This window comes from Sminthopsis crassicaudata, chromosome 3, assembly GCF_048593235.1.
Source record: "Sminthopsis crassicaudata isolate SCR6 chromosome 3, ASM4859323v1, whole genome shotgun sequence".
NCBI classification, from domain to species: Eukaryota; Metazoa; Chordata; class Mammalia; order Dasyuromorphia; family Dasyuridae; genus Sminthopsis; species Sminthopsis crassicaudata.
In genome coordinates this window covers 547,506,380-547,532,457 of record NC_133619.1, presented here as the reverse complement: position 1 = coordinate 547,532,457, position 26,078 = coordinate 547,506,380, and the positions used below count along the sequence as shown (strand labels likewise).

General features: G+C 32.3%; 1 protein-coding gene across 10 annotated transcripts in view; it reads left to right on the top strand.

Moving 5' to 3' along the window:
- DEUP1 (deuterosome assembly protein 1) overlaps positions 1 to 26,078 on the top strand; it is a 130,524-nt gene that overhangs the window by 77,434 nt on the left and 27,012 nt on the right. For 7 of the 10 annotated variants that reach the window (XM_074304551.1, XM_074304548.1, XM_074304543.1 and 4 more), the window contains 6 exons: positions 575 to 720; positions 5,083 to 5,188; positions 9,200 to 9,403; positions 10,880 to 10,966; positions 13,402 to 13,425; positions 24,068 to 24,267. In XM_074304551.1, coding sequence (XP_074160652.1) covers positions 575 to 720; positions 5,083 to 5,188; positions 9,200 to 9,403; positions 10,880 to 10,966; positions 13,402 to 13,425; positions 24,068 to 24,267 — 767 coding nt within the window. The remainder of the gene's footprint in view (positions 1 to 574; positions 721 to 5,082; positions 5,189 to 9,199; positions 9,404 to 10,879; positions 10,967 to 13,401; positions 13,426 to 24,067; positions 24,268 to 26,078) is intronic. The other 3 variants (XM_074304542.1, XM_074304546.1, XM_074304552.1) reach the window with 3 other exon arrangements.

The following is a 26,078-nucleotide window of genomic DNA, read 5'->3' as shown; positions in this document are numbered from 1 at the left end:
ATTTTTCAACATTGATTTTTGCATAGCCTTGTGTTCCAAATTTTTCCCTCCTTCCCCCTACCACCTCTCCTAGATGGCAAATAATCCAATATATGTTATACATGTTAAAATAGATGTGTGACTAAAGGCAAATAATTTAAATGTTGTGGCTTCAGTTTTATCATCTTTAAAACAGAGATCTCCAAGGTTCTTTCTAGCTCTTAAATTCCATAACTTTTGTGACTTAAGATCTAGAGCTTTACTAATGAATCTGGAGACCTGTTTTTTAGAAACTCCTCTGTCATCAATGTATGACTGAGGGCAAATAATTAAAATATTCTGATCCTCAATTTCATCATTTTTAAAATGGTGTGATTGATCTTCATGATCTTTAAGGTTCTTTCTAGCTCTATAATTCTGTGATTTTTATCCCAGAACTTTAGTGATACAGAATTCTACAAAATTTGATTCTTATTTAACAAAAACTCTTAACAGTTCATTTTTAAAAGGTGGATTATATAAAATTATTTTAATGTATTCCACAAGATCATGAAATCTTAATGTTACCATTAAATCATTTTGATTTTCTATTTAGACCATGGAAGCAGGACTCTCAGAGGTAAAAAATGAATTACAGTCACGTGATGATCTCTTGAGAGTTATAGAAATGGAACGATTACAGTTACATAGAGAATTATTGAAAATAGGAGAGTACCAAAATTTTCAAGACAATCCAAAAAGGTATGTTCTTTAAATTCAATATTTACTTTTAGAGGGAATCATTAAAGTCAGAGTTTTTGTATGTTTCTTTGGGATTTATTTGATGTAATAATTAAAAAAAATTCATCTGCTAATTTATATGCTTATAGATAATACCATATTGGTAATTTAAATAAATAAATATATATATTTAATAGGGGGCAGCTAGGTGATGCAGTGGATAGAGCACCAGCCCTTAAGTCAAGAGGACCTGAGTTCATGTGGTCTCAGACACTTAACACTTCCTAGCTGGGTGAACTTGGGCCAGTCACTTAACCCCAATTGCCTCAGGGAAAAAAAACCCATATATGTATATATATATTTTTAATAGTTGGTTATTTGATCTTCAGTCTTTATTTAAAATGTCGGATTTAACCCCTAGACATTAGAATAGTATATAAACACATATTTCATATGTAGTAATAGAGTGTCTCAAAGTCTTTTTTTAGTATGTGTTTCTTTTTACTTTTTGTTTGCAAGTTGAATTAGTAGCAATTTAAAAAAGATTTTATTCCTGCTGCCCTATAATTGCCAATCTTTATTTCATGAATGCTATTTTGATTTCAGCCTCTATATCCATTGCCTTGCCATGTCACACTGAAAACTCATTAGCTTTTTACCTATTCAGAATCATACAATTATGTGGATATACCAGGTTATAGAGAGAAATTTGGACAATTAAAGATCATAAAATGTTTTTACTTATGAATAGGTATTTTAACTGCTTGATTTTAATATTTCTCTGATATGTTGATTTCATTAGTGCTTTTTCTCAGATTGAAAAAGTTAACCCTGGATCAAAGTTAGGCTTTTAAGAATAACAGTTACATGGTAAAATGGTATTTTTACTGAAAGTTCAACATTACATTATAAAGGTAGTAATTATAATTTACATACCATGAGAAAGATAGTAAAGATCAATCTTATTTATAACTTTAAAACACAGATGAACTTACTGATAAACTATAGCTCCTTGGACACACCCTGGGCTATCCTCAATATTAAATAGCGGGGCAGCTAGGTGGCGCAGTGGATAGAGCACCAGCCTTGAATTCAGGAGGACCCAAGTTCAAATTTGGTCTCAGACATTTAACACTTCCTAGCTGTGTGACCCTGGGCAAGTCACTTAACCCCAGCCTCAAAAAAAAAAAATATATATATATATATATATTAAATGGCAAGATATAAAAATGATGTCCTGGAATAATAATTTACCAGTATAGAAGGAATGCCATTTAATCTTTGCAACAAATTATATAATAGTAATTTATCAAACAATCAATTAATCCATTTATTTAGTGTCCTATATGTACATCATAGTCCATCCATTCCAGCATTATCTCTAACCATGGCATCAGATACATTGTATTTTTTTTTTTGAGGAAAAGTTGAAATAACTGGTTTATTTATTTATTTTTAACCTTTAGTAAATTTAGTATTTTTTAATTTCCCCCCAGTTACATGTAAAAACAATTTTTAACATTTATTGAGTTCCAAATTCTTTCCCTTCCTCCCTTCTCACCCTATCTCATTGAAAATGCAATGGATTCGATATAGGTTATACATGTGTATTCATGCAAAACATTTCCATGATAATTGTGTTGTGAAAGAAAACAAACACCAAAAAAAGCCTTCAAGAAAAAAATCTGTATTCAGACAGCACCAACTCTCTCTGGTTATGGATAGCATTTTTCATCAGAAGTCCTTCAGAGTAGTTTTGGATCGTTGTATTTCTGAGCATAGCAAAATCATTCATAGCTGATCTTCCCACAACATTGCTGTTACTTTGTACATAGCACATTTTACTTTGTATCAGCTCATGGATGTCTTTACAGGTTTTTCAGAAGGTATCCTGTTCTCAAATATATATTGTAAGCAATACTATGACATTAATTTCAAAGTGTTAGTGATATACCCCATACATTGCTGATTTTCCCTTAAAAGTTTACTTTAGATTTATCATTCATGAAAGAATTTGAGGACATATTTGTATTTTCAGTCTGTTAAAATTCTAAAGATTATTTGTATATTTTACATGTTTTACATATTTTAACATTTTAAATTAACTTTATAAAATAGTATGTTTAAAGGCTTTTAGCATAGTGCCATATATGCAGCAGATGTTTAATAAATGTTTGTTGATTGATTAATAGAAGACTGGGCTTCTTGCTCTATTAATGTGATTGTGGGCAAGACAGTCCTTTGGGGCCTGAGTTTTCTTTCTTTCTTTTTAATATGCATTTGTTTCACTATTTCCAAATTACATTTAAAATGTTTTTAACATTGTTTTTTAAATTTTGAGTTCTAAATTCTCTTTCTTCTGCCCTTTCTACTCCTTGAAAAGGCAAACAGTATCATATTGATTATACATGTAAAATCATATAAACATTTCTATATTAGTCATGTTGTGAAAGAAAACACACACCAAAAAACTTTCAGGAAAAATAAATTGAAAAAAATATACTTCAGTCTGCACTCAAAGTTTATTAATTTTCTCTCATTACCATTTTTTATCATAGTCCTTTTGGAATTGTCTTGGATCATCATCTTTTACAATTAATCATTTTCCAATTTTTATCACTATGAAAAGATTGCTGTAAATTATTTTTTGTATATATAGGTCTTAACTTTTTTCTTGGATCTCTTTGCGATTATGGACATAGTAATGGTATTGCTACATCAAAGGGTATGCACAATTTTATAATCTTTTGGATATAATTTCAAATTATTTTCCAGAATAGTTGGGCCAATTCACAAATATTACCAACAGTGCATTGGCATTGGTGACCTGTTTTCCCATGTCTTCTTCAGCTTTTGTCATTTACCATTTTTGTCATGTTAGTCAATTTGATCAGTGTGAGGTGGTATCTCAGAATTATATTGATTTTCATTTCTCTAATCCAGTGGTCCTCAAACTTTTTAAATAGGGAGCCAGTTCACTGTCCCTCACACTGTTGGAGGGCCGGACTACAGTAAAAACAAAAACTCACACTCTGTCTCTGCCTCTCAGCCCATTTGCCATAACTCGGCTGGATACATAAAAGTCCTCAGAAGGCCGCATATGGTTCGAAGGCCATAGTTTGAGAACCTCCCCTCTAATCAATAGTGATTTAGAACATTTTTTTCATGTCAATAGTTTTGATTCTTTTGAAAACTATCTGTATTCTTTGGCAATTTATTGATTGTAAAATAGATCTTTTTTAAATAAATTTGGCTCAGTTTCCCTATGTAGTTAAAAATAAGGTCTATATCAGAGAAACTTGCTGTAAAATTTATTGCCTGCCTTCTAAGTTTGATTGCATTTGTTTTGCTTATACAAAAGTTTTTCTATTTCATGTACTCAGAATCATCTGTTTTACTTCCCATAGTTCCATCATTTTTTTTTTTGGTCATAAACTTTTCTCTTTATATAAGCTGACAGGCAAACTTTTCCTTGCTCACTTAAATTACTTATGGTATCACCCTTTTATGTCTAAATCATTTGCCCATTTTGACCTTATTTTGGACATGTTGGTCTGTACCTAATTTCTACCATATCTTTTCCCCAATTGCCCCAAAAGTTTTTGCCAAATGGTAAGTTCCTGCTCCCAAGGCTTGGATCTTTGAAATTATCAAATGCTATGTTATTATGATTATTTACTTCTGTATATTGTGTACCCAATCTATTCCTCTGATCCTCCAACACTGTTTCTTAGCCAGTAAAAAGTTGTTTTGGTGATTTTTATTCAGTCATTTTTCAGTCATGATCAACTCTTCATGACCCTATTTGAGGGTTTCTTATTAAAGAGAGTGGCTTGCTAGTTTCTTCTCCAGCTCATTTTATAGTTGAGGAAACATAAGTAAACAGGGCTAAGTGACTTGTCCAGGGTCTCATAACTAGTAAGTGTCTAAGATCAGATTTGAACTCACAAAGAGGAATCTTCCTGATTCCAGGTATTCTATGTATGGTAGCACTGTGGCCACAAGTCATTTAACCTTGTTTATCTCAGTTTCCTCATCTATCCATCACTTATGATCCTACTTTAAATTCTCCCCTTTACAACTCATCCCAATGATGTATTCAATAACCAATATGTGAATAAATGAAATATCTTTTTATTGCCTGTAAATACTGATTATGTTCATGAAAGTTCTATGTATATCTAAAAAAACTTTACTGTTGAATGAAGTCTTAATGTTCTAGAGTTTGAATTCCTATTGCATATGTTTCCAAAAAACTACAGTCCTTCAATACATCAGCAGATTGTGACCTCCCTGATTTGGGCTATTATGAAGCAAATATAATAATGGTAACAACAAATCAGGTTGTTTCACTTTTATTCATTATTTTATTTTAATTTGAAGGCTTGAGCCATCTTATTCACACATCCTCAAAGAACCAGAAAGAAAAAAGAAAGAGCTATTCTCCTTGACAGCTGACCAGGCAAATCAGGAAAAGGAATTGAACAAGGTAAGAATAATTAGTTGAATTTTTGAAGGTAGGTCAAGATGTCTGTCTCCCTCACATTGAAAGGGAAGAAACTTGTTTTTATTTCTTCCTTCAATTTTAAATATTTCTTCAAATTATAGCCCTATGAGGTGTCTGCTTCCAACATTTCTTTGTCTCTTTCATATATGCAGAAAAATAACATAGCCCATCTTTAGCTTCTCATTCCTCAGCTTTAGAGAGAATTTAGGGATACCCATAGTCTCCTACAAAACCATGGGACAAGGACATGAAACATTCATGCAGATATGATGTGCTTCCAGTTAGGTGAATAGACATTCTCTATTACCCTTCTGGTAATTATTAACTTTCTTTCTAGCCTCATGGTACATTGCTGTCTGTTCTGTACTCTGAGATCCAGACAAACATCTCTCTCTCTCTCTCTTTCTCTCTCTCTCTCTCTCTCTCTCTCTCTCTCTCTCTCTCTCTCTCTCTCTCTCTCTCTCTCTCAGTTCCTCTGACTCCATTTCTTCTTTATATTTTTGCCTCAGAATTGTTCTTTTCTTTCAAGATACACATAGCTTAAGCTCCACCTAATTGAAAGCCTGTCCAGATCCCCTCAGTTGCTAAAGCCTTTACTCCTTGACTACCTTAAATATTTAGATTCATGGTTCTTTTGTATGTTTGTACTAGTGCATATTGCAGTACATACTAGTGCTCCCTCTTGCCTCACTCCAAACTCAGAATGTTAAGTTATGGAGTTATTCTTCTGAAGAGTAGGGATTGATTCCTCCTTTGTACTTGTATTCCCATGCCCAGCAGAGTGCTTAGCATATAGCCAGTTCTTGATAAATGCTTGATTGATTGATGGATAAAAACAGGTAGGCTTTGGTTAGGATTCTTACAAGGTGCTAAGTCACTGAAATGGATATAATTATCTAATTTAGCGTGGTACTTAACAATTCTCTAGTTCAGAGTTCACACCTTTCACACCTTTAAGAGAGCATACTTTTGAGGAGCTCCCACAAGCCCAGGGAGTACCCAGAAGCCCATTCTCTGGGAGGATATAAGGATCCAGGATTCAGGGAGTCAAGATTTCATTAGAACTTCCATGCTGGCACCTGAACAGGGACCCAAGGGTTTACAAAAGCTTAATCTCTGATCTTGGGTACTAAGATTCAGGCATGACATATGCATTGTTTTATGATTTTAATTGGCAGTTAAAAAAATAACTGAAAAAATATAGCATAGCACTAATGTCAGAACTACGCCTCCATTGAAGGTCCCTGTTTTAGGCTCCTTATTAATTTCTTGAAGACTATGACATTGGAGCATAAGTTCTTTTTTATTATTTAATTTTTTTCCTAATTATATGCAAAAAATTAACATTTTTTTCAAATTTTGAGTTTCAATTTTTTTCCTTCCCTATAGTCCCCTCACTCCCGCAACTTTACATAAGTTATAAGTTTACTGTCATAAAAAACACATTTCCATATAAGTCATGATATGAAAGAAAAACAGACAGGAAAAGAAAAAATGAAGAAAAGAAAAAGTGTGCTTCAATCTGGAGCACATAATCTAGAAGTTTTAGCTATCCTTTGGCCATGAGCTTGATAGATGATGCGTCTATTATCAGAAAACCAGCCTCCCCAAAGGCAGGGGTGCCCATCATCAGAGTGCAAGAGACACAGTGACTCTTAAATACTAACAGTATTTAAGCTAGTAATGGAGGTGGTTAGCACACTCTGTTGTGGGCCTTTCCAAGTCTTCCATTTTCTCTCAACTGAGCTCTGTTGCATCCCTTGGTTCAAAAATAAAAACTAATGAATATTAATGCTAAACTATACAGGATGATTTTTCAAAATTTTGATGAGAAAAATATCATAAAACTGGAGGCAGGCAAATTGTCCCAATTCTTCCAACTATTGGACTATCGGTTTGACATGACAGACTCTCAATTTGTTTGATTTTATTTGATTTGATTTTTATGGATATGGATTTGACTGAAGAGCTTCTGAGATTCCCTGAAAGCCAAGATCCAGATTCTTTGAGCTCCTTAAATAGTATCTATATTATTTTCTGGTAAAAGTCATTGTTGGTGATATACCACTACCCATTTCCATCCACCAGATAGCTCTCCATTGCCTTTTGGGTCACATAAAATTTGTTAAGGGTTTTTTTTTTTTTTTTAGGGAAGCATGGGAAGCAATCAGGACTAAGTGACTTGCCCAGGGTCACACAGCTATTAGGTGTTTAAGGCCGTATTTGAACTCAGGTTCTCCTAACTCCAAATTGGGTACTCTATCCACTGTGCCACCTAGCTGCTCCCATATTGTTTTGATTCCTTAAAAAATGGCAACAAATTCACTAATTTTTAAAAAATGTAGCAGAATTAAATTTTAAAAAAAAGAAATACTGCTGGTATACCCCTAACATTTCATTTGGTAAAGGTAAAAAAAACAAATTCAGGTGTGGTTAATCTGATTCTTACTTTCATGGAATTAAGCAGGAAAATAAAGCTTAGGGTAATAAGGGTAATATAAGATTCTATTGATATAGCACTGTTTATTATTGAGATAAAGATTATGAGGGTCAGATCCCTTTACACTTTTGGAAAATACTAGATAATCCAATAACATGCAGGAAAGATAATAGATGAATTTTTTTTAAATAATTCTATCTTCCATGAAGTAACTAGTAGTGAATTTGTATTCTTTCATAGTTAAACCAATTTTAAAAAACAAACCTTTCTATGTTGTGTTTTATTTCAAATTTCAATTCTCAAAATACATCTGCTCAAAATTATTTCATTCTGAAATAAGCATTTTCAATGAGATCTAAAGTCATTTGCAACATGAATATATTAATCTTATTTAGAAAGTAATTTTAGGGACAGCTAGGTGGTGCATTGGATAAGAATACCAGCCCTGAAGTCAGGAAGACCTGAGTTCAAATATGATCTCAGACACAACACTTCCTAGCTGTGTGACCCTGGGCAAGTTACTTAAGCCCAATTACCTCAGCAATAATAATAATAATTTTTCCATATAGAGGATGTTACTTCACAATTTTCATGTTGTGAGAATAATATAAATAATGTAGTACTTTTATAATAGTGCATTCTATTTTATAGCTTAAGCATTTAATTTAAAAAACAAATATACTAAGATAAATTCAATAAAACTTAATATTAAAGGTAGATAGTAAAAATTAGTCCTCTAACTTTTCTTCACTGCCCTTTTTCACAGCTTGTATGAACAGCAAGAAATGATCATAAGAGAGCTTTTTATTCTTGTTCTTTTTCTTTTTCTAGGTCTTATTGATTTCTCTTTTATATTATCTACTAGATAGAGGTATCAATGTCCTTCATAAGCCCAAAGAGAGTAATAAAGTTTAATTAATTGATCCACCCTCTCCCCTGGTTTTACCACTTTTTATCATTTAGCTTCTTTTTTTATAGGACCCTCTCCCCTTATAAAAACTGAGATAATAGGTTTAAAGCACTTAATACAATCTGTGTCTGAAATGACAAGCTTAATAAAAACTTGATTTTTCTTTCCTTCTTCCCATCCCTTCCCAGAGATAATAAAAAGCCTTTTTATTTTTTCCCTTACTCTCACTATAGTTGGGAAGTTGGACTATTTACAGACAAAAGCGATGCTGGTCCAGTGATTTGGAATATAAAAAACAGTAGTAGAAAACAGATGGACCTAGGACTGGACTGCAAGGAGTCCCTAGGTCTTATGTACAAAGATTCTGGGCAAACAATATGCAGGCTAAATGGGGAAGGAGATTGTTAGGGTGAAGAGCAAAGTTAGTTTAGAATGAAAAATCTTTGTGCAAGGAATCAATACCTAGACAGTGTATTATAGCTTATAAATAAATCTTAAAATAAAGATTAAATTATTTTAAATATACACTTTGTTTTAATATATTCTTAAATCTAATTTATTAGAATGCAAACATGAAAATCAATGCAATGCATTTAATCACAAACATGAGACATTGTATTTTTTCTTTTCTTGAACAAATCAGCTGCAGATAAGAAATAATCTTTATCAGGAAGAACAGTCCCCCAATTCTGAGCAGGAAAGAATGAGGACTGAAATCTCTGACCTGACAGAAGAGCTTCATCAGAAGGAAATCACTATAGCAACTGTCATGAAGAAAGCTGCTCTTCTGGAAAGACAGTTAAAAATGGAGTTAGAGATAAAAGAGAAAATGTTAGCAAAACAACAGGTATGCAAAATGGCAGGGTCACTCTAGGTCATTCTCTTCCATCATAAATATTAGAATTTGTTATTAACTAATAAAGACATTTAATTTTGTACTATTAATTCCAATTGTGCCACTATATATGAAAGTCTTGTGAAATAATACTAGACACAATCAAAAAAAAAATCTTGGAACATAAAAAACAAATGAATTAAATTCACTAATATGAAGTACTTTCCAATAATCAGTCATTTGTTTACATCCTGTAGCTATGTTCAAAGATTCGCTGATTTTGATTTCTCTATTTTTATTAAAACTTCTAACTTTTAAAATAATCCAATCAATCATAAGATTTGTTTTATTAGATTTCTTCCCTTGATCCTGCTCCTACACTTCTTTAGAGTGTTTTGTCTTGTTTTGCTAAAAATATTTTAAAAGTGAAAATTAGTTAAGATTTCTTGAATACCCAATGGGTAAACAGTAAAGCTCAAGGAAACAAGACAACTTTTAAATTCCACAATTAATTATTGATATTATAGCAAATAACTTTCAAATGTTGTTTACTTAATTTTAAAATCCTTTCAACCCCTCATTCAATCCCTTTCAGTTACATAATGAAAACTCAGCTTTTTCTACTCCCCCCCCAAAAAAAATTCCCAAAATTGGGAAAATAGGAGGTAGTCCAAAGAAGAAATTGAGACACTAAGAAAGGTCAGGTTATTAATAACAGTCAATTATTATCAAGAGTATCATTCTTTATAAACAAAAATAAGGCACATTATTTGCTTTGATCTAGATTATAGTAAAGTGATTCAATACTGTGGAAAGCGATACAGAAGCTGATATTATTATGACTTTATTTAAAAAACAGATTTAAGAGAAATACAGTAGGAAAATATTTATTATTGTCCTAAAGTAAAGCTTATAAAATAAAATAATTCAAATTAAGAGATATAATTCTCGAGAAAAGCAAGGAAGGTCAGAACAACAGAAGTTTAGAATTTTATATGGTAGTGTTTTGCCAAAAGTCGGTGAACTTTAAAATGAGAAATAATGTAGTTGGATTCAAGAGACAAAATGAGTATGAGGGTGAGATGACTTTATTAGTTGCAGGATTAAAGCAGAAAGAAACCTTAGATATTGAGCCCATCATTCTCATATCAGACCTGAGAGGGAGAATGGGTGGCCTGATGTCACCTAGATAATAAATAACAAAACCAGAATTTGGACCTTTGTCCTTTGATCTCAGATCTACTGTCTTTTCCATCATATCTCCGTGCTTTCCCATAATTCACATCTATTAGAAAAGAGAGGTGACATACAGAAAGTTTAGACTAGAAGAGTAATAGAGAATCTTATGAATGTTTAGTTTTTATTATAGAATTAATCATGAAAAGGAGGGTAAGGTGGGGGCCAGTGAAATTGTAAAAGTAGGGCAAAGGGAAAATGTGTTCACAATGTAACAGGAGAACCTTAACAAGTATATTCATCTTATTTCAGTTGTCAGATATGAGATATAAAGCTGTCAGATCTGAAAATACACATCTGAAAGGAATGATGGGAGATTTGGAGACTGGAAGATATCTGGTAATTTATTAAATGTGCCACACTCATGGCAGTTATTCAGTGTAATTATGTATATCTGCCTATAAACATTCTACAGAGTTATAAGTTATGAAGAGATGATTAAGGTTGCAAATACTCTTGCACATGTGGTTCTTAATCCTCATTGAGCTTACTTTTCCTTATATGCTGGAGGATTCATGTTTTTCAGTCAAGGAGAGGAAAGAAACCTTCCCTGCCTCCATCTTCCTTATTCTCTTCCAAGACTGGACTGATTTCTGGTCCAAGAATAGAATTGCAGAGCTCTGAGCCTTTCAGGTTTCTACAGCAAAGATGTCAACTCAGGATGCTTTTATTTCATTTATTGCTGCCTACTAAGGTTTTGTTGATTTTGAAACACAATAAAGGAAGCCATTTTATGGTATAAAAGTGAGAAATTTTCATTTGCAATCTTTTTTATGTTATTCTAATAAATAACAATTAATTGTTAATTAATACTCTAAGAACCACCTTAGAAGTGAATTAAAAATGTGTATCCACTTGGGAAATACTACTATCATCACAATAACAGCAACCAGTCTTAAACTAATTTATTAAAACTTGCCACCTTTAATTTCCATGACATTTTACTTCAGCAAGACTTCTCCAATGCTCTCCAATTTTTCTTTTGTCTCTTTTCTAGTTTCCTCTTTCTTCTGCTCCACGGGTATCCCGCCAAGACTCACTACCTGATGGGGTTCTTATGAGTATCAGATGAGATCAGATATATGTCAAAGCATTTTGAGACTTAATAAATATGTTATTAAGGCTTAATTCTTGACTCTCTGCTTTTTCTTCTCTTTACTTCCTTCTTCAGATCCAGGCAAGGTTCCATTGATCTATGGTGATTCCAAAATCTTATAGTTCCAATATTTACCTTTCACTTATATGGGTGACTCTAGAATCTTATGGTTCCAATATTTACCTTTCAGTTAAATTCCAAATTCACATCTCCAACTTATCAATGGAACATTCCCATTGGAAATTCATTGCCGCATTACAATATAGGGCCTAGCAGAACTAATTTTTTCCCTACTTAAACCAGTTCACTTTTCCAACTGGAAATTGGCACTGGGCTCAAGAATCAAGAGATCAGGATTCTAACTGTATGGCCTTGGCACACTCATTTTACCTTTTCTGACTATCAGTTTCCTGTTTTGTAAAAGAGAGATCATTGTATCTGCTTTCCATAACTATTATGGTTATTAATGAAGTAATGCATGTGAGAGTGCTTTCCAAGCAATAAAATACTATAGAGATGCAAGACAGTATTGAATTGATGCTTTCCTTTCCATACTGCTACCAACCTAGTTTAGACCTTTATTGTTTATAGCTGAATTACTACAATAGCTCTCTGCCTGTTTTCTTTGCTTATAATCTCTTTCCTTCTTGAGCCTTTCTTGTCTTTAGCTACAAGATTAATCTTCCTTAAAAGTATATCATTTCAGTTCTCTCTGATCAAGATCCCAATACTAGATCCCTATTGTCTACTATAGAAAGTCTAAACAGGAACCTTACTACTTCAACTAGTCTTATTTTTCTCCATTATCAAAAATATCCTTTGATTTACTTAGATTGGTCTTTTGATTGTCCTGTACATGTGCAGCTTTTTCTGTATCCTCTTACCTTCCTACCTAACATGAAGGTTAGATAGGCAACATAAAATATGACTTTCTCCACAAAATCTAGGATGATTACTATAACTCATCTCTTCTTTCTTTGAACTTCTCTAGGAGTTAGTCTACATTACATAATTTAGCACTAAATTATATGTAATCTTTTATTTTTTTCTAAGTAATTGTTTTACATATATCCATTGTGGTCCCCTATCATGACTGAAGAATAGAGACCATGGAAACCATGTTTAATACTTCTTTTGTATCACCGCATCATACCTATGACCAAACTTAGGATGAATAGACTTAATCGATTGATATTAACACAATCTAAGGTTACATAAATAAAAATATTAATGAAGGACATTATTTATATCATTCAAAAGATTAGGATAAAAATGATATCAAGTCTCATCCTCCTATATCATATAATTATAATTTATATTATACTATTTATTGTTATATTATTCATATAAATTGTCTCTTCCCAATGAAATTATAAACTCCTTGAGAGAAAAGTTTCTGTATTTAATTTCTTTTGGATCCCCCAATAAAAATGGGTAAAAAAAGAAGTTTTTAGTACTTTTTCTGTGTTAAAAATAATACAATTTAATATTTAGTCTTTTGTGAAATAATTGGAATTGTTAAATGGAAAAAACTAAATAATCAAACATTACAGTTGGGAATTTCAACTCCTGTAAAAATGAGTCTCAAAATGCTTTTGTAATTATTCTAGATCATTTAAGATATGTGATAGTTGACTATTATTAAGGTAATAATTATGTCATATTTTTCTGGTTCTAGACAAGTGAAGTTACTGATGCTAAGGTAGGCCAATTTTATTTAACTATGTATATTAAGTAGCTTTTAAAAACTATTCTACCAAGTATCTTGCAGATTTACAATTTAGTAATAGATATCAAAAATGCCCACTCTATCATACAGGAACTTATGAAACATTTGTAAGGCACTAGATACATAACAGTTAAGTGCAGTCCCATTTCCCTATGGGCAGTGTAGCTATAGTCACTATTCAGTAGTTTTATTTCATTTTTCAGAGAGATGCTTAAAAAAATAATAGAATCGGGGCAGCTAGGTGGCACAGTGGATAGAGCACCAGCCTTGAATTCAGGAGGACCCGAGTTCAAATCTGATCTCAGACACTTAACATTTCCTAGCTGTGTGACCCTGGGCAAGTCACTTAACCCCAGCCTCAGAAAGGGAAAATAATAATAATAATAATAATAATAGAATCAGTGATACCATATAGTTCAATCTGTGACTCTTGTGCACAAATTTTACTCTAAAAAGAGATTTTACTGGCTTTACTTCTCAACTTTTGGCAGATAACCCACAAAGAATCAAGTTCATTATATCAAGATCTTTTTTCTATGGTTCTCTATTTGTACAAAATGCTATTATCTCCTATGTTTCATTAGTTAAGAAAGATACAGTAAAAACTCATTAAATCAGATCCTACTGAATTCACAGTTTGCAGGAATTTGAGCAAAAGCTAGGTTGGTTTACTGTTGCACTGATGATAAAGTTTTTTAAGCAAATTAATAGTATGGCAAGATGCCAAGGGATGCTAAAGCTTAAACTATTAAAGAATACAAGCTGCTTTCAAGCACATTTATTTCTGCTAAACACATATTTTCCATGCTAATAATTGATATAAATATATTTGTAATATCAATTACAATTCATTCATTAGAACCAATCCTAAATGGACATTTGCTAGGTGTCATTTTATCAGAAATAAAGCTGCATTTCTCTTTCTTTAAAGTTTGAATTTTATTTGCTTCGCTTATTCAAACTGGTTTTCTCCCCAATTATTCCTAATTAATAAATACATTCCTTTGTTCTAGAAATTTCCTTACCATTTTAAAGAAATCACCCAAAAATTATTTGGGTACTAACTCTGCATGAAAAGCTACTTTGTAGAATTTTTACTGTAATGAAATACAAAAAAAAAAAGTCTATGAATTTATACAATAATTCTTCATAAATACTGGTCTGTTTATTTCTTCATATTTTCAGATGATTTTAATCTAGTTTGCAAATATAGACAATTTAAAAAAAAACTAGAAAACAATTCAGGAGCAAGAATAAGAAAGTTCTAAGTATAGACCAATTATATTCTCAAAGAAAAAGAAATAAATTTTCATGTGGACTATACTTTAAGGCAACATATTATTATGGAAAGACTACCAGATTTGGAATTAGAGGTTCTAATTCTACATCTGATACTTATTGTGTGCCTTTGTTTAATTCCTTTGCATCTCAAATTTTTCATCAGCAAAATATGGTTATTGAATCATGGGATGTCTAAAGCACCTTTAAATTCTAATTTTATGATCTTGTCACAGCAGTCAAAGTTCTAGAATTCTCTCCAATGATGCAGATCTAAACCTCCACCATCTTTCTCATCCTGTATAGCTCCTGTGTAACTCTCCCATAAATCTAATTATAGAGGTGAGGTTCTTATCTAACTTGCAAAGGGATATTCTTTCAATGTCTTAACATTATTTAGATACTAGAGTAGATACCAATTAGATATCTAATTCAATACCTATCAGAATCTCCATATATTTTTCTATTCTATTCATTTTCTATTCTATTTTCTAATATTTTTCTATTCTATAATATTTCTATTGTTTCTATTTTATAGACAAATATTCTATGTTTTTTATATCACATATCTTTGATGATACCTTTTATATTGTTTCTTGTGTGCCATTCATCACTGCTAATATTTGTAGTCTATTTATGCCCACCACCTATCTCTCAATTGCCCTTTGGAACACACACAATTTTGATTCTATGGAGATTATATTATTTATATGAATCACAGTAATATACCATGATTAGAAGAATATTAATGTTTAAAATGTATTGAGATTTGGGGGATCAATGAAAGTATGATATAATTTCCCAGATGCAATCCAACCTTCTCATTTCCTTTTATATAATTCTTGATTCTTCTCATTGTCAATCTGCAGCATTTGTCCAATATGCATATGCATCTCTTAAGGTATGTACATGCATATATATGTATACAATGATATGCATATATGTATATGTAAACAAAAACACATGTATACACATAAATTATGTCCCTAAAATCTTAGTGCACTTTTAAACTTATCAAAGCATAAACATTAATGTAAAGCTTAACAAAGTTTAAAAGTACATTAATACTTCTAAGGGAAAATATATGAGTATATATATGTTATACATATGAATTATTCAGGGTGTTACTTTTATATATTTGCATATTATAATCTGTACAATACACAATCCTCATTCATTTAGTTTTTCTTTCTATTATTAGAGGCTTCATACAAATAGCACAATATCATCTGCAGACAGGAATAGCCTCATTACAGGGAACCTTCTATTTAGATTCTGTGCTGGATATCCTCTTCTGATGAGCGTGGAGCGTTTCTCCCTTTTCTTCTGTTTTGCTTGATCATCAGAACAAAGTTGTCTCAGTTTTTACATATACAAGAAATCTTGTTGAAAGAGCACCTTTTAGGCTGCATTTTCTTTTACCAGCTCAAATGCTTTTAATAGTCTACGAACAATAAACAGTGGGACTTGGTATCCTCTGTACCTTTATTAATCAATTTATAACTCTGAATATATGGTTTGTTATAGAATATAATTTGTGAAAACCTGACCTCTTCCTTTCTCTTTATTTTCTTCAAGGATGTCCACAGCATACGTATATACATATATATCCCATTTTGCTGAAATGTTTTACTTTGGTAATAAGGTAGACATATTGCCAACTGCTTTAATCATGTTTTTTCCTAATCATTTAATTCTTCCCTTTAAAATAGATATTGTATTCTGATTCCACTTAAGAATATAAGCTCTTTGAGGTCAGGGACATTTTGCCCCTTTTAATTTAGATCCTTTAGTCTTACACTTAATACAAATTTAATATTTTTTATGGTTTGATTCTAAATTGGATGATCTCCAGCACAGATCTTCCAGTGTAGACTTGATCAAGTCCAAATATTTTTTAATCTTTAAATCTTCATTCAGGCACATCAAAGACTGTAGTGTTAATGCCCAATATGATATCTCCCTTGTAACCAATAAAAGAAAATATTTTGTTATAAATTAGTTCTTCCTTTTTTTTCTTTTTGGTCTGCCTATTGGATTGCTTCCAATTTTGTCTTTAAATGCTCTTGAGATAATGTCTTGTGTATTGGGCTAATAAGCTTTTGACCAATTCATTCTTCCTTATTCCACTTCTTTTGGTTTTATGAAGCAGCATTGCTTATGATCTTCTACCACCCTTCTCTGAGTCTATTTGCCCTTGTAGGTAACTGATTTTAAAGCCAAAAGAACTTTGTTTAAATGCTATTTCTGCTCCTCACTACCTATTTGATCTAGAGCAAGTCACTTCAGTTCTTTTAGACCTCAGTTCCTCATCTGTAAAATGATACAGTGCCTTCCAACCCCTCATCCATGTGTTTTATTTCCTAGGCTATTTTGGCCGCCTCATTGTGGCTGTTTGTTTTTAATCAGTTAAGTTTCTACTGTAAATGGTGATAGTGCATGTCAATATCTGCCCCTTTATTCATTTTCCTGTCAATAATAATAATAGTTTGTTTAATTGTACTCCATATTTTTAATCTTTTAATTTGAAATTAATTTTGATCCTTTCCAATAAATTGAGGGTCTATATATAGAGATGAGCAATTGAAAAATGATTCCTATATTGTAACTAATCCTTTTGCCAGTTTAAGATATAGTCAATCTCTAAGTCATATTTCCTTTTTTCTTGGATAATGCAAAAATTTGTTTTCTGTGACTATATTTGTAACAGGTTTTGTTTTTATTGCCTTCTCAACTGGCATGGAAGGGATAAGAGGAAAAAGAGAATTTAGAATTTAATTTTAAAAACTACGCAATCTTATTTTGTATAATGTTATGCTTGAATTATTTAGCACCATCCAATTCTTAACAATAGATTACACTTACATAGAGTCTTATTCATATTATCTCATTTGATACAACATCCCTAAAAGGAAGGTTCTCTTATCCTCATTTCACAGATCAGAAAACAAAGGCATCGGACAGAAGTTTGACTTGTCCAGTATCACTTAGATATTAAGTGTCAAAAACACCTGACAACACATCCATCAAGCTATCCTCCATCATACTCTGCTGCATTGTGCATGGTTTTGGGTGAGGGGGTGGTGAACCTGGATTTAAATTCAGCTCCTATCTACTGTGCTGCCCCTATATACTTAACTGCCCCAAAATTGCCTTTCTTAAAGAAAATGCTATTTATAAAGTTAAGACTTCTTTATGGTCAGCATACTTCTGTTTTCTTTTGTTTCTTGATTCTGAACCATATTTTCCTATTATCTATCTCATGCTTACTTTGAATCATATTTAATACTCAGTGACTTTCTTGCAATGTGTTTATTGCATCACCAATTTAGAATACAGTAATTCTTTGAGGAATATTTTTGTTTCCTCATATGCTGGTGCATAAGATGCTGTTATATTTATCATCGTCTTTTTTTTTTACTTATGTTAATCATGAGAATAAGGTGACTATGTATACTAGAAAGTGAGGTCTCTAGTTGCCTTTGGCTAGACAGCAAAATTTAAGCCTGTCGGTTCTTTTATTTGCCTCTCCAAAGAGAATCAGTGATCTCATCCTTCTATTTAGCCACAGCTGATCTGTTCCTCAAGCAGCAGATAACAATTAGTTGCTGGGACCTTAATGAAAATCACTCCAGCATGCTTGTGTTCTACTAGCAGAACCATCACAAACACAAGATCAAAGTAGGACTTTGTATGGTTTTTTATGCATCATATAAATGATCTCGGATAGTATATAGTATTTGTCAAAATTACAAAACTAGAGCTGGGATGGGAATAATGGACAAAATTAGGATTCAAAAAAGTTTCAACAAATTAGTGCCTTGAATTAAATAGAATTAGGTGAAGTTTTATATTTGAGTTAAAGAAATCAACTTCACAAGCACAAACTGGATATGTAATTGGACAAGTAGTTATTGGAGAGATTTTAGTAATCTGCAGACTTAACATAAGTCAACATGTGATATGGAAGCCAAATAAGCTAATGATATCTTAGGCTGACCATAGCTTCTGTGAACAATAAGAATATATAGAGAGGGTTGTGTTCCTACTGTTGAATTCCACAATTTAAGAAGCATGTCAGCTATCTCCAGATGTCTTGAATCTTTATCTTGCCACTAGACTTTCAATGGCTCTGGAGGGGAAAGTGAGGCAGGTGACCTTGCACAGCACCCCTCACTTAAATCCAATTCATTTACATGTCATGGCATCATCTCTCTGATGTCATGGTCCACTTTGAGATTTGGTTAAAGGAACTGGAGATGTTTAGTCTGGAGAAGAGAAGTCATTTAGAAAAGCATTGAGATTTATTTTGCCTAGACGGCAGAACTAGGAGCTATCTAAAAGTGGAATGGATTGCTTCAAGTGATATTGTGCATCCCCTCAGTTTTCATCTTTAAGTAAAGGTGGTGTGACCATTCTTTTTCAGCTTTAAGTGGTACTGAATGGCCTCCTATAATACATTTCCTGTCTTATTCTTTAAACATTGGGAAAACTCTGATTTTTACTCATCACTGCAATCATCATTCTTAGTTACCATAATGAAGACTAAGGTCAAACAGTCATAGATTTATTCTTTCAGCAGTAGATCAAAAAGTGCTATACAAATTAATATTGGAAAGTACAATTAGTCTTTTGCAGGACATTCTCATTTTTCAATACAAAATTCTTTATGAAGGACAAATTTTGTTAAAAGTTTTGGCCCCATCAATTGATACTTTAAGAAATCAGAATGAACACATCCTGCAAACAACTACAAACAGAATAGAGAAGGCTTATTGAGTCCTAACCCCACCAAAATCAATCAGTTTAATCAACTCTGAGCATTTTTCTTTTTTTTTATTTAATATTTTCCCCCAATTAAATTCAAAACAATTTTGTTTGCATTTGTTTTTAAAATTTTTGAGTTCCAGGTTCTCTCCTTTGTCATCTCCACTCACAATAAAGAATCCACTTGTGAAAAAAGCTAGATCTCCTGCCCTAATTAAAATAATAATCCTCAAGAAAAATTAACTTAAAAAAGATATTGCTCAGATACAACCAGTTCTTTCTCTGGGTATAGATAGGATTTTTCATCATAAGTCCTTCAGAATAATTGTGGATGCATTTTTCTGGCATTTCTCTTGGCCCAACTTCTCCTATCTACTTTTTTTTTTCTAATCAACTCAATAGATCAAATACATAAATGAAGAGAAATGAATTTTGATCTGAATTAATGTCCCTGTATTATGAATTCTGTATTTAAATGATTCTTACAGTCCCACCTTTGTTTCATCTCTTCTTTTCTTTGTGTTCTTCTTTTGTTAACACTATATCCATAAGACTATATTCTTGTCACCTTTGTTATTTAATTCATCCCTATTCTTAGTGTCCCAGGACTGATAGATTTAAATTTTATTAATTTCTGATCTTGATAAATCAAACAATGGACTAAGATCCTAAAAGTTTGAATCCCATGATTACAAATAATTCTTTTAGTAAAATGTTCTTTCCATCAAAAAAATAATTTCCTAAGCATGGAAGTATACAAACTCCTCCAAATTATTCATTTTTCAGAAGAATTTTAGCTTAGAGAGAACCCTCATGGTTAATTTACTTAAGATTGAAATAGAAAACTAATTAAACATTTTCTGAATTCCCATAAGTTACTCATTATCCAACAATTGCAGTAGAAGAATATACGGCCTCTATGAAAGAAAACAAAGAAAACCCCATAAAATTTTAAATTGAATATATATTTTACTGGCATTTGTCTTTATGCTGTTTCTCAACTGAAAATATTTAGATGTACTTATAAACAAATAAAATATGATAATTCAAAACAGACCTTTTCTAATTTCTTTGGGTCTCTCAAAGTAATGCTGGATCCTCGTTGCCCCTTTATTCCTAATCACTATTTTTTAGCCTATTTCATAATTATTTGTATACTTAACGTAACCCTATTATATTATATTGTAGATATAAGCTTTTTAGTGTTTTGAATCCCCCCAAATTCTATCACATGTATTAGATATATAACAATGTTTAATTAAAAGCTCTTAAAAGGATATAATGACTGTTTCTATGAAACAGTGGAGAGTTAAAAGGCTTGTGTTTAAATCCTGGCTTTGTTCCTTATTGTCTCTTTGACCTTGCCTTTCCCACATCAGTGATTATTTGAAGGTGGCTCTCAAAATTTATATTTGGAAAAACGATATTCTCAATTAGTGGTTCTCATGGTGTTCCCAAGACCCCTTCAAAGGATCTATGAAGTCAAAAGTATTTTTATAATAACATGTGATTTCTAACTTAAATATCAGTAGATAATAATCCACATAAATAAGCTCTTTGGGGGCATGGGATCTAAAAAAATGAGAACTACTGTTTTTAAATTCAGCCTAAATTTAAAGAATTTCACCCCCAAAAAAAGAACATTGGTATGTTCATGTTAAACTTTAATCTTAGTGAAATGAATTATTCTATTTCTTCTAGTCTGGATTACAAAAATCTAGAGCTTCAAAAAAGGACTAAAAGAACTTTATTTACATTTTTTTCTACTAAACTAGAAACCTCATGAAAGTCCCTAAGAATATATTATACTAAAGTGTCTGGAGTTACAAAAAAACAGATGGCTGATAGTGATATAGTGGAGAAGCTACAAAGCCAGAGAACCAGTTTTGACACTAGTTAACTACATCATTTGAAGCAAATTACTTAACATCTCTGGGTCTCGATTTCCAGATATAGAAAATGGGAAGGGAGAAGTTGAATTGAATGATGTCTGGAGTTTCTTCCTTTAGCTTAAAAAATAAGAATTTTTTATATGTGTATTAATGGAATATGGAGCATGCAAACATTTAAACTCATCTTAATTCAAGCCTATCTTCTTATATATAGATCCCAAGAACTATATGAATATTCTAAATTTTACTGTTTTAGTATGTGTTTAATAAACTAATCAACAAACATGTATTAAGCTAGACACTTATTTTAGTTGATGGAAATATAGAAAATAAAAAGTGAGGGGAGTTCTTGTCCCAAAGACCTTACATTCTATACATGTACAAAATAGATACAAAATCATTTACAGGAGAAAAGGCCAAAGGTCAGTACTTGAACAGAGTTAGAAAAACTATTGGATTCTTAGGCAGTGCACAAGCCTTTGTGCAGAGGCATGGAGATGGGAGATAGACTGTCATGTACAATATATTATTCTGTGAAAAGGTCAATTTACCTAAATTGTTCAAAGTGTAAAAGGAAATCAAAAGCATTTATAACTATGTGCTATAGGCACTTTCTCAGTGCCGTAGACATAAATAAACTAGAAAGAGATATTAGGGACAAGTTAAAAGAGTTTCATCATTTTAGAGATAATAGGGATCCACAGTGTTTATTGAATGGAGAAATAATCTAATAATATCTTTAAGAAAAAAAGACTTTGACAGTTGTGTGCAGATGATTTGAAAAGACTTTAGGTAGGGAAACCAATTAGGAGGTTGTAGTTATATTCCAGATGAAAGGTGGTGATTGTTATTGTGAATGAAAAGCACTGGAAAGATTTGAGAGGAATAGTAAAGGTAGACACAATAAGATCTGGCAACTGATTAGATTTGTGGAATAAGGGAAATTCCAATGAATCCAGAATGACACTGAGTTTATGAAATTGGTTGAGTTAGGGGAATGCTAGTGTCCTTTATAGATACAAATTTAAAAGAATAATATGTTTAAGGGAAAGATGAGTTCAATTTTGGTTATAGTTTGACATATGGGACATAAGATGTGACATAATCAATAGATAGAAAGTGTTCAGGATTAGAGCTAAGGAGAATAATGAGGTTAGATATATAGATCTAGATCTCATCCACACAGAGATGTTAATCAAATTCATGGGAGGTGATGAGATTACCTGAGAAAGGGTGTAGAAAAAGAAGAGGGCTCAAGGAAAGCAGTCACAGTTAAGGAATATAATGTGCTTGATGATCTATCAAAGGAGAAAGAGAAGGACCTGTCAGAGGGTAGGAGGATGACCAAAAGAAGAGAGAACATACAAGATGACAGTAGGTAGACAATTGTATTAAATGCTGCAGAGAGGTTAAGAAGGATGAGGACTGAGAAAATGCTAACAGCTTTTTGGCAGTTAAGGCTAATTTTAAAGAGAGTAGTTTCAGTTACCTGATGAGCATAGCAGCCCAGACTACAGAGAGATGAAAAATGAATGAGAGTGAAGAGTTAATTGTATATAGTTGACAAATATAAACAACTTTTACTAGAAGCTTATTTGAAAAGGGCAGAATGTTAGCTTGAGGCAAGGGTGTGCTAGAACTAGTTTTGAATTGCTACAAATCTAGACTTGGTTTATTGATTTGTTGATTGTCTAGACTTTAAAAAATGATACTAATGCAGATTAAACTTTAAAATGTATGACTCTGTCCCTGTTTGTCCCTCTCCTCTCCTCTTCCTCGTTCCCGCCCTTAACCCCCCCCCCCCCCAATCCTACCTCACACACATATCCTGCAAAGCCTGGTTGTTATTAAACATTTGTCAGCACACCTTTCTTTGTGTTGCACTTTAAATAATATTTGAATTCAGCTAGAGTAAAATAGAAAGCTCAGGGCACCAGGCCTGATGACTATAAACTAATGACTACTTGTATTAACAAAATGCTTTATATTTGTTTTCTTATTGGAGCCTCCCAACATCCAGGGTCAAGGATTTAGCTTATTTGTAGTTAATGAAAAGGGAACTAATAGAAGGTGGGGGGAAAAAAATCAAAGAGATGATTCTGCGGACCATCTGCTCAAGAAGATTGGAGAAGAGGAAAATGAGAATGTTGATGTTGGCAAGAAGGGCCAGAAGGAAAGGAATAGGAGATAAGGTCAAGGCATTGTGAAATGTAGAAAAGATCAAAAGAGAAGGCTCCTGGTAAATGACCTTTGTTTTCTTTGTAGAGTATAAGGACTGGCTAGGAAGCACCAGCTATGAAGAGTGAGTTAGAGAATCAATTAAGGAGGAATTAAAGGAGTATCTTACTACATTAAGAACCTAGTTAAAATGAGCATAACTTTACAATTAGCAATCTATAAGACTTTCTGTGCCCATCACTCTTATGTTAAGTGAATTCATATAATAAAGAAATATTTACATCGGTAACATAGGCAACATCTTTATCCTGGAAAGAAAATAAATGGTAAGCTGTCCTTCTTTATTATACATATCCTCTGGGGGAAAATGGGGAATAGAGTCTTCAGATAGCATGCAAGAGTAAAATCAATTATGAATTGGGTTGATATTTACTTACCAATATACTTAACCTAAGAAAAATAGTAATAAAAATCATCTAATATTTTATTTCCATCCTCAGAATGTAGATTACTGTAACAAGGAACATGCAAGGTACACAGCTTCTATTAACAAACTGGAGTATGAAAATGAAAGACTTCGAAATGATCTTGCCAAACTTCAGGCTAATGGAAAAACACCATGGATCAATCCAAATGCATATGATGAAACAGTAAGACAAGCCTATCAAGCCCAAATAAAGATAAAAGAAAATGAAGATAGGTATGCATTTTAAATTGAATATGCAATACACATTTTTCATAAACTAAAATATTAAATTTTAATTTTAAAGAATTCAAACTATGATTTCCCATATTTTTGTTCATTCACCTTAAAAACTAATTCATTATAATTATTAAATTTTAATTTTAAAGAATTCAAACTATGATTTCCCATATTTTTTTCATTCACCTTGAAAATTAATTCATGATAATGTAGTCAAATACTAATATTAACTCTGTTTTTACATAACCCAATGATCCAGGCTGAAAATGTTACTATAGCAGATATTAACATCAATATTTATCTATAAGATTCTAATCTATCCAGACAAGATAAAATTTTAGTATAGAAAGGATTGAATAGTCGCTAAGGAGGTATCAGGATGATATGTGCTTTGGATTGCTATTCTTCTAATGGTAAATGAGATATTCATTCCACTTTTTACAATCTGCTCCATCAGTTTATTGGAAAACAAAGGTGGTGTTTTTTTTCTTTTCTGGGTGAACTATTATTTATGAATATTAAGTTACAATATCTTATATCTTATTGGTTCCACCCTTTTAAAAAAAATCTTCAGCCTAAAATATTTTAATATGGCAGCTAGGAAAGGAGAATAAATTTGTTCAATAAAAGAATCTTAGGTCTAGAAGATTCTCAGGATACTTTCTAGATCATTTACAATTTTTGAGTATCAGTATTAGATGCTGTATTGACCTTGATATATCTGCCCACAAGGTCATATTTAACACCAAAATACAAAAGTTCTATTACTTACTAGTAGAATAATTAGTAATTCATTTGAACAACACTTGATCACTTGAATTTACTCAAGCTCACTGCCTCATCAAGCTCATTGCTTCATTTCTTAGAGGTAGCATAGCACAGTGAATCAGAGAGTTTGCCTTGGTGTCAAAAGGACCTAATTTTCAGTCCTGGACCTAGGGGGTCTGTGACCCTAAGGAAGTCATATAAATGATGATTGCTTCAAAGACTCTCTAAAACTCTTTTAAATTACAGAGTAGGAGCTAGCCTATATTGGTAAAAACCACTCTCTTCTCAGAATTTCTCTATGCCATAAGTGTCTACCATATGAAAAACAAAAAACTAAGTGTTATAGGGGTATCTACTGCTTTCCCACATGAAAAACAAAAAACTAGGTGTTATAGGTATGTACAGCATTCCCATTACTCACAGTCTCTGGATAAATGAGAGAACAGAATATGTATTATTTGCTTCTACATTCATAGTTATTAACAAGAGAAAAGTCTCCTTTGTGGTTGACCATGCTTATTAGACTCTTAGCTAGTTGTTTCCCCTTGTGCAAATGCCACTTTTCTAGATCACAGGGTCCCAAATTTAGAACTAGAAAGGTCTCTGAGATCATCTAGTCCAATCCCCTCAACTTGTAGATGAAAAAACTGAGGTCCAAAGAACATCACTGACTAGCTTAATGTCATGCAGGTTTTTAGTTGCCAGAACTCTTAAGAGTGTATATAGATAGGTCAGCAGATTACTTAGTAGGAATGATGAACAAAGGTCAGAATTATTGGCAGGAATGCATAATAAAGGTAGGAGTTAAGAACAAAAGAGCTAGGCAATAGCCCTGAGACTTCTACCATCTCTTTTGTTCTTGCCCCCAGAATGTTTTGTTTGGCAACCACAGGAGAAAGGTGGGAGCTAAGGGAAGCAACATCACAACCACACAGCTTCTTTCCAATTTTGGGGGTGGGCAAAGCCCCCCAAATTGTTGAGGGAATGCAGACTGATAATCATGGATCTGACATGAGTTAAAAGGTATTTCTTAAACCCAA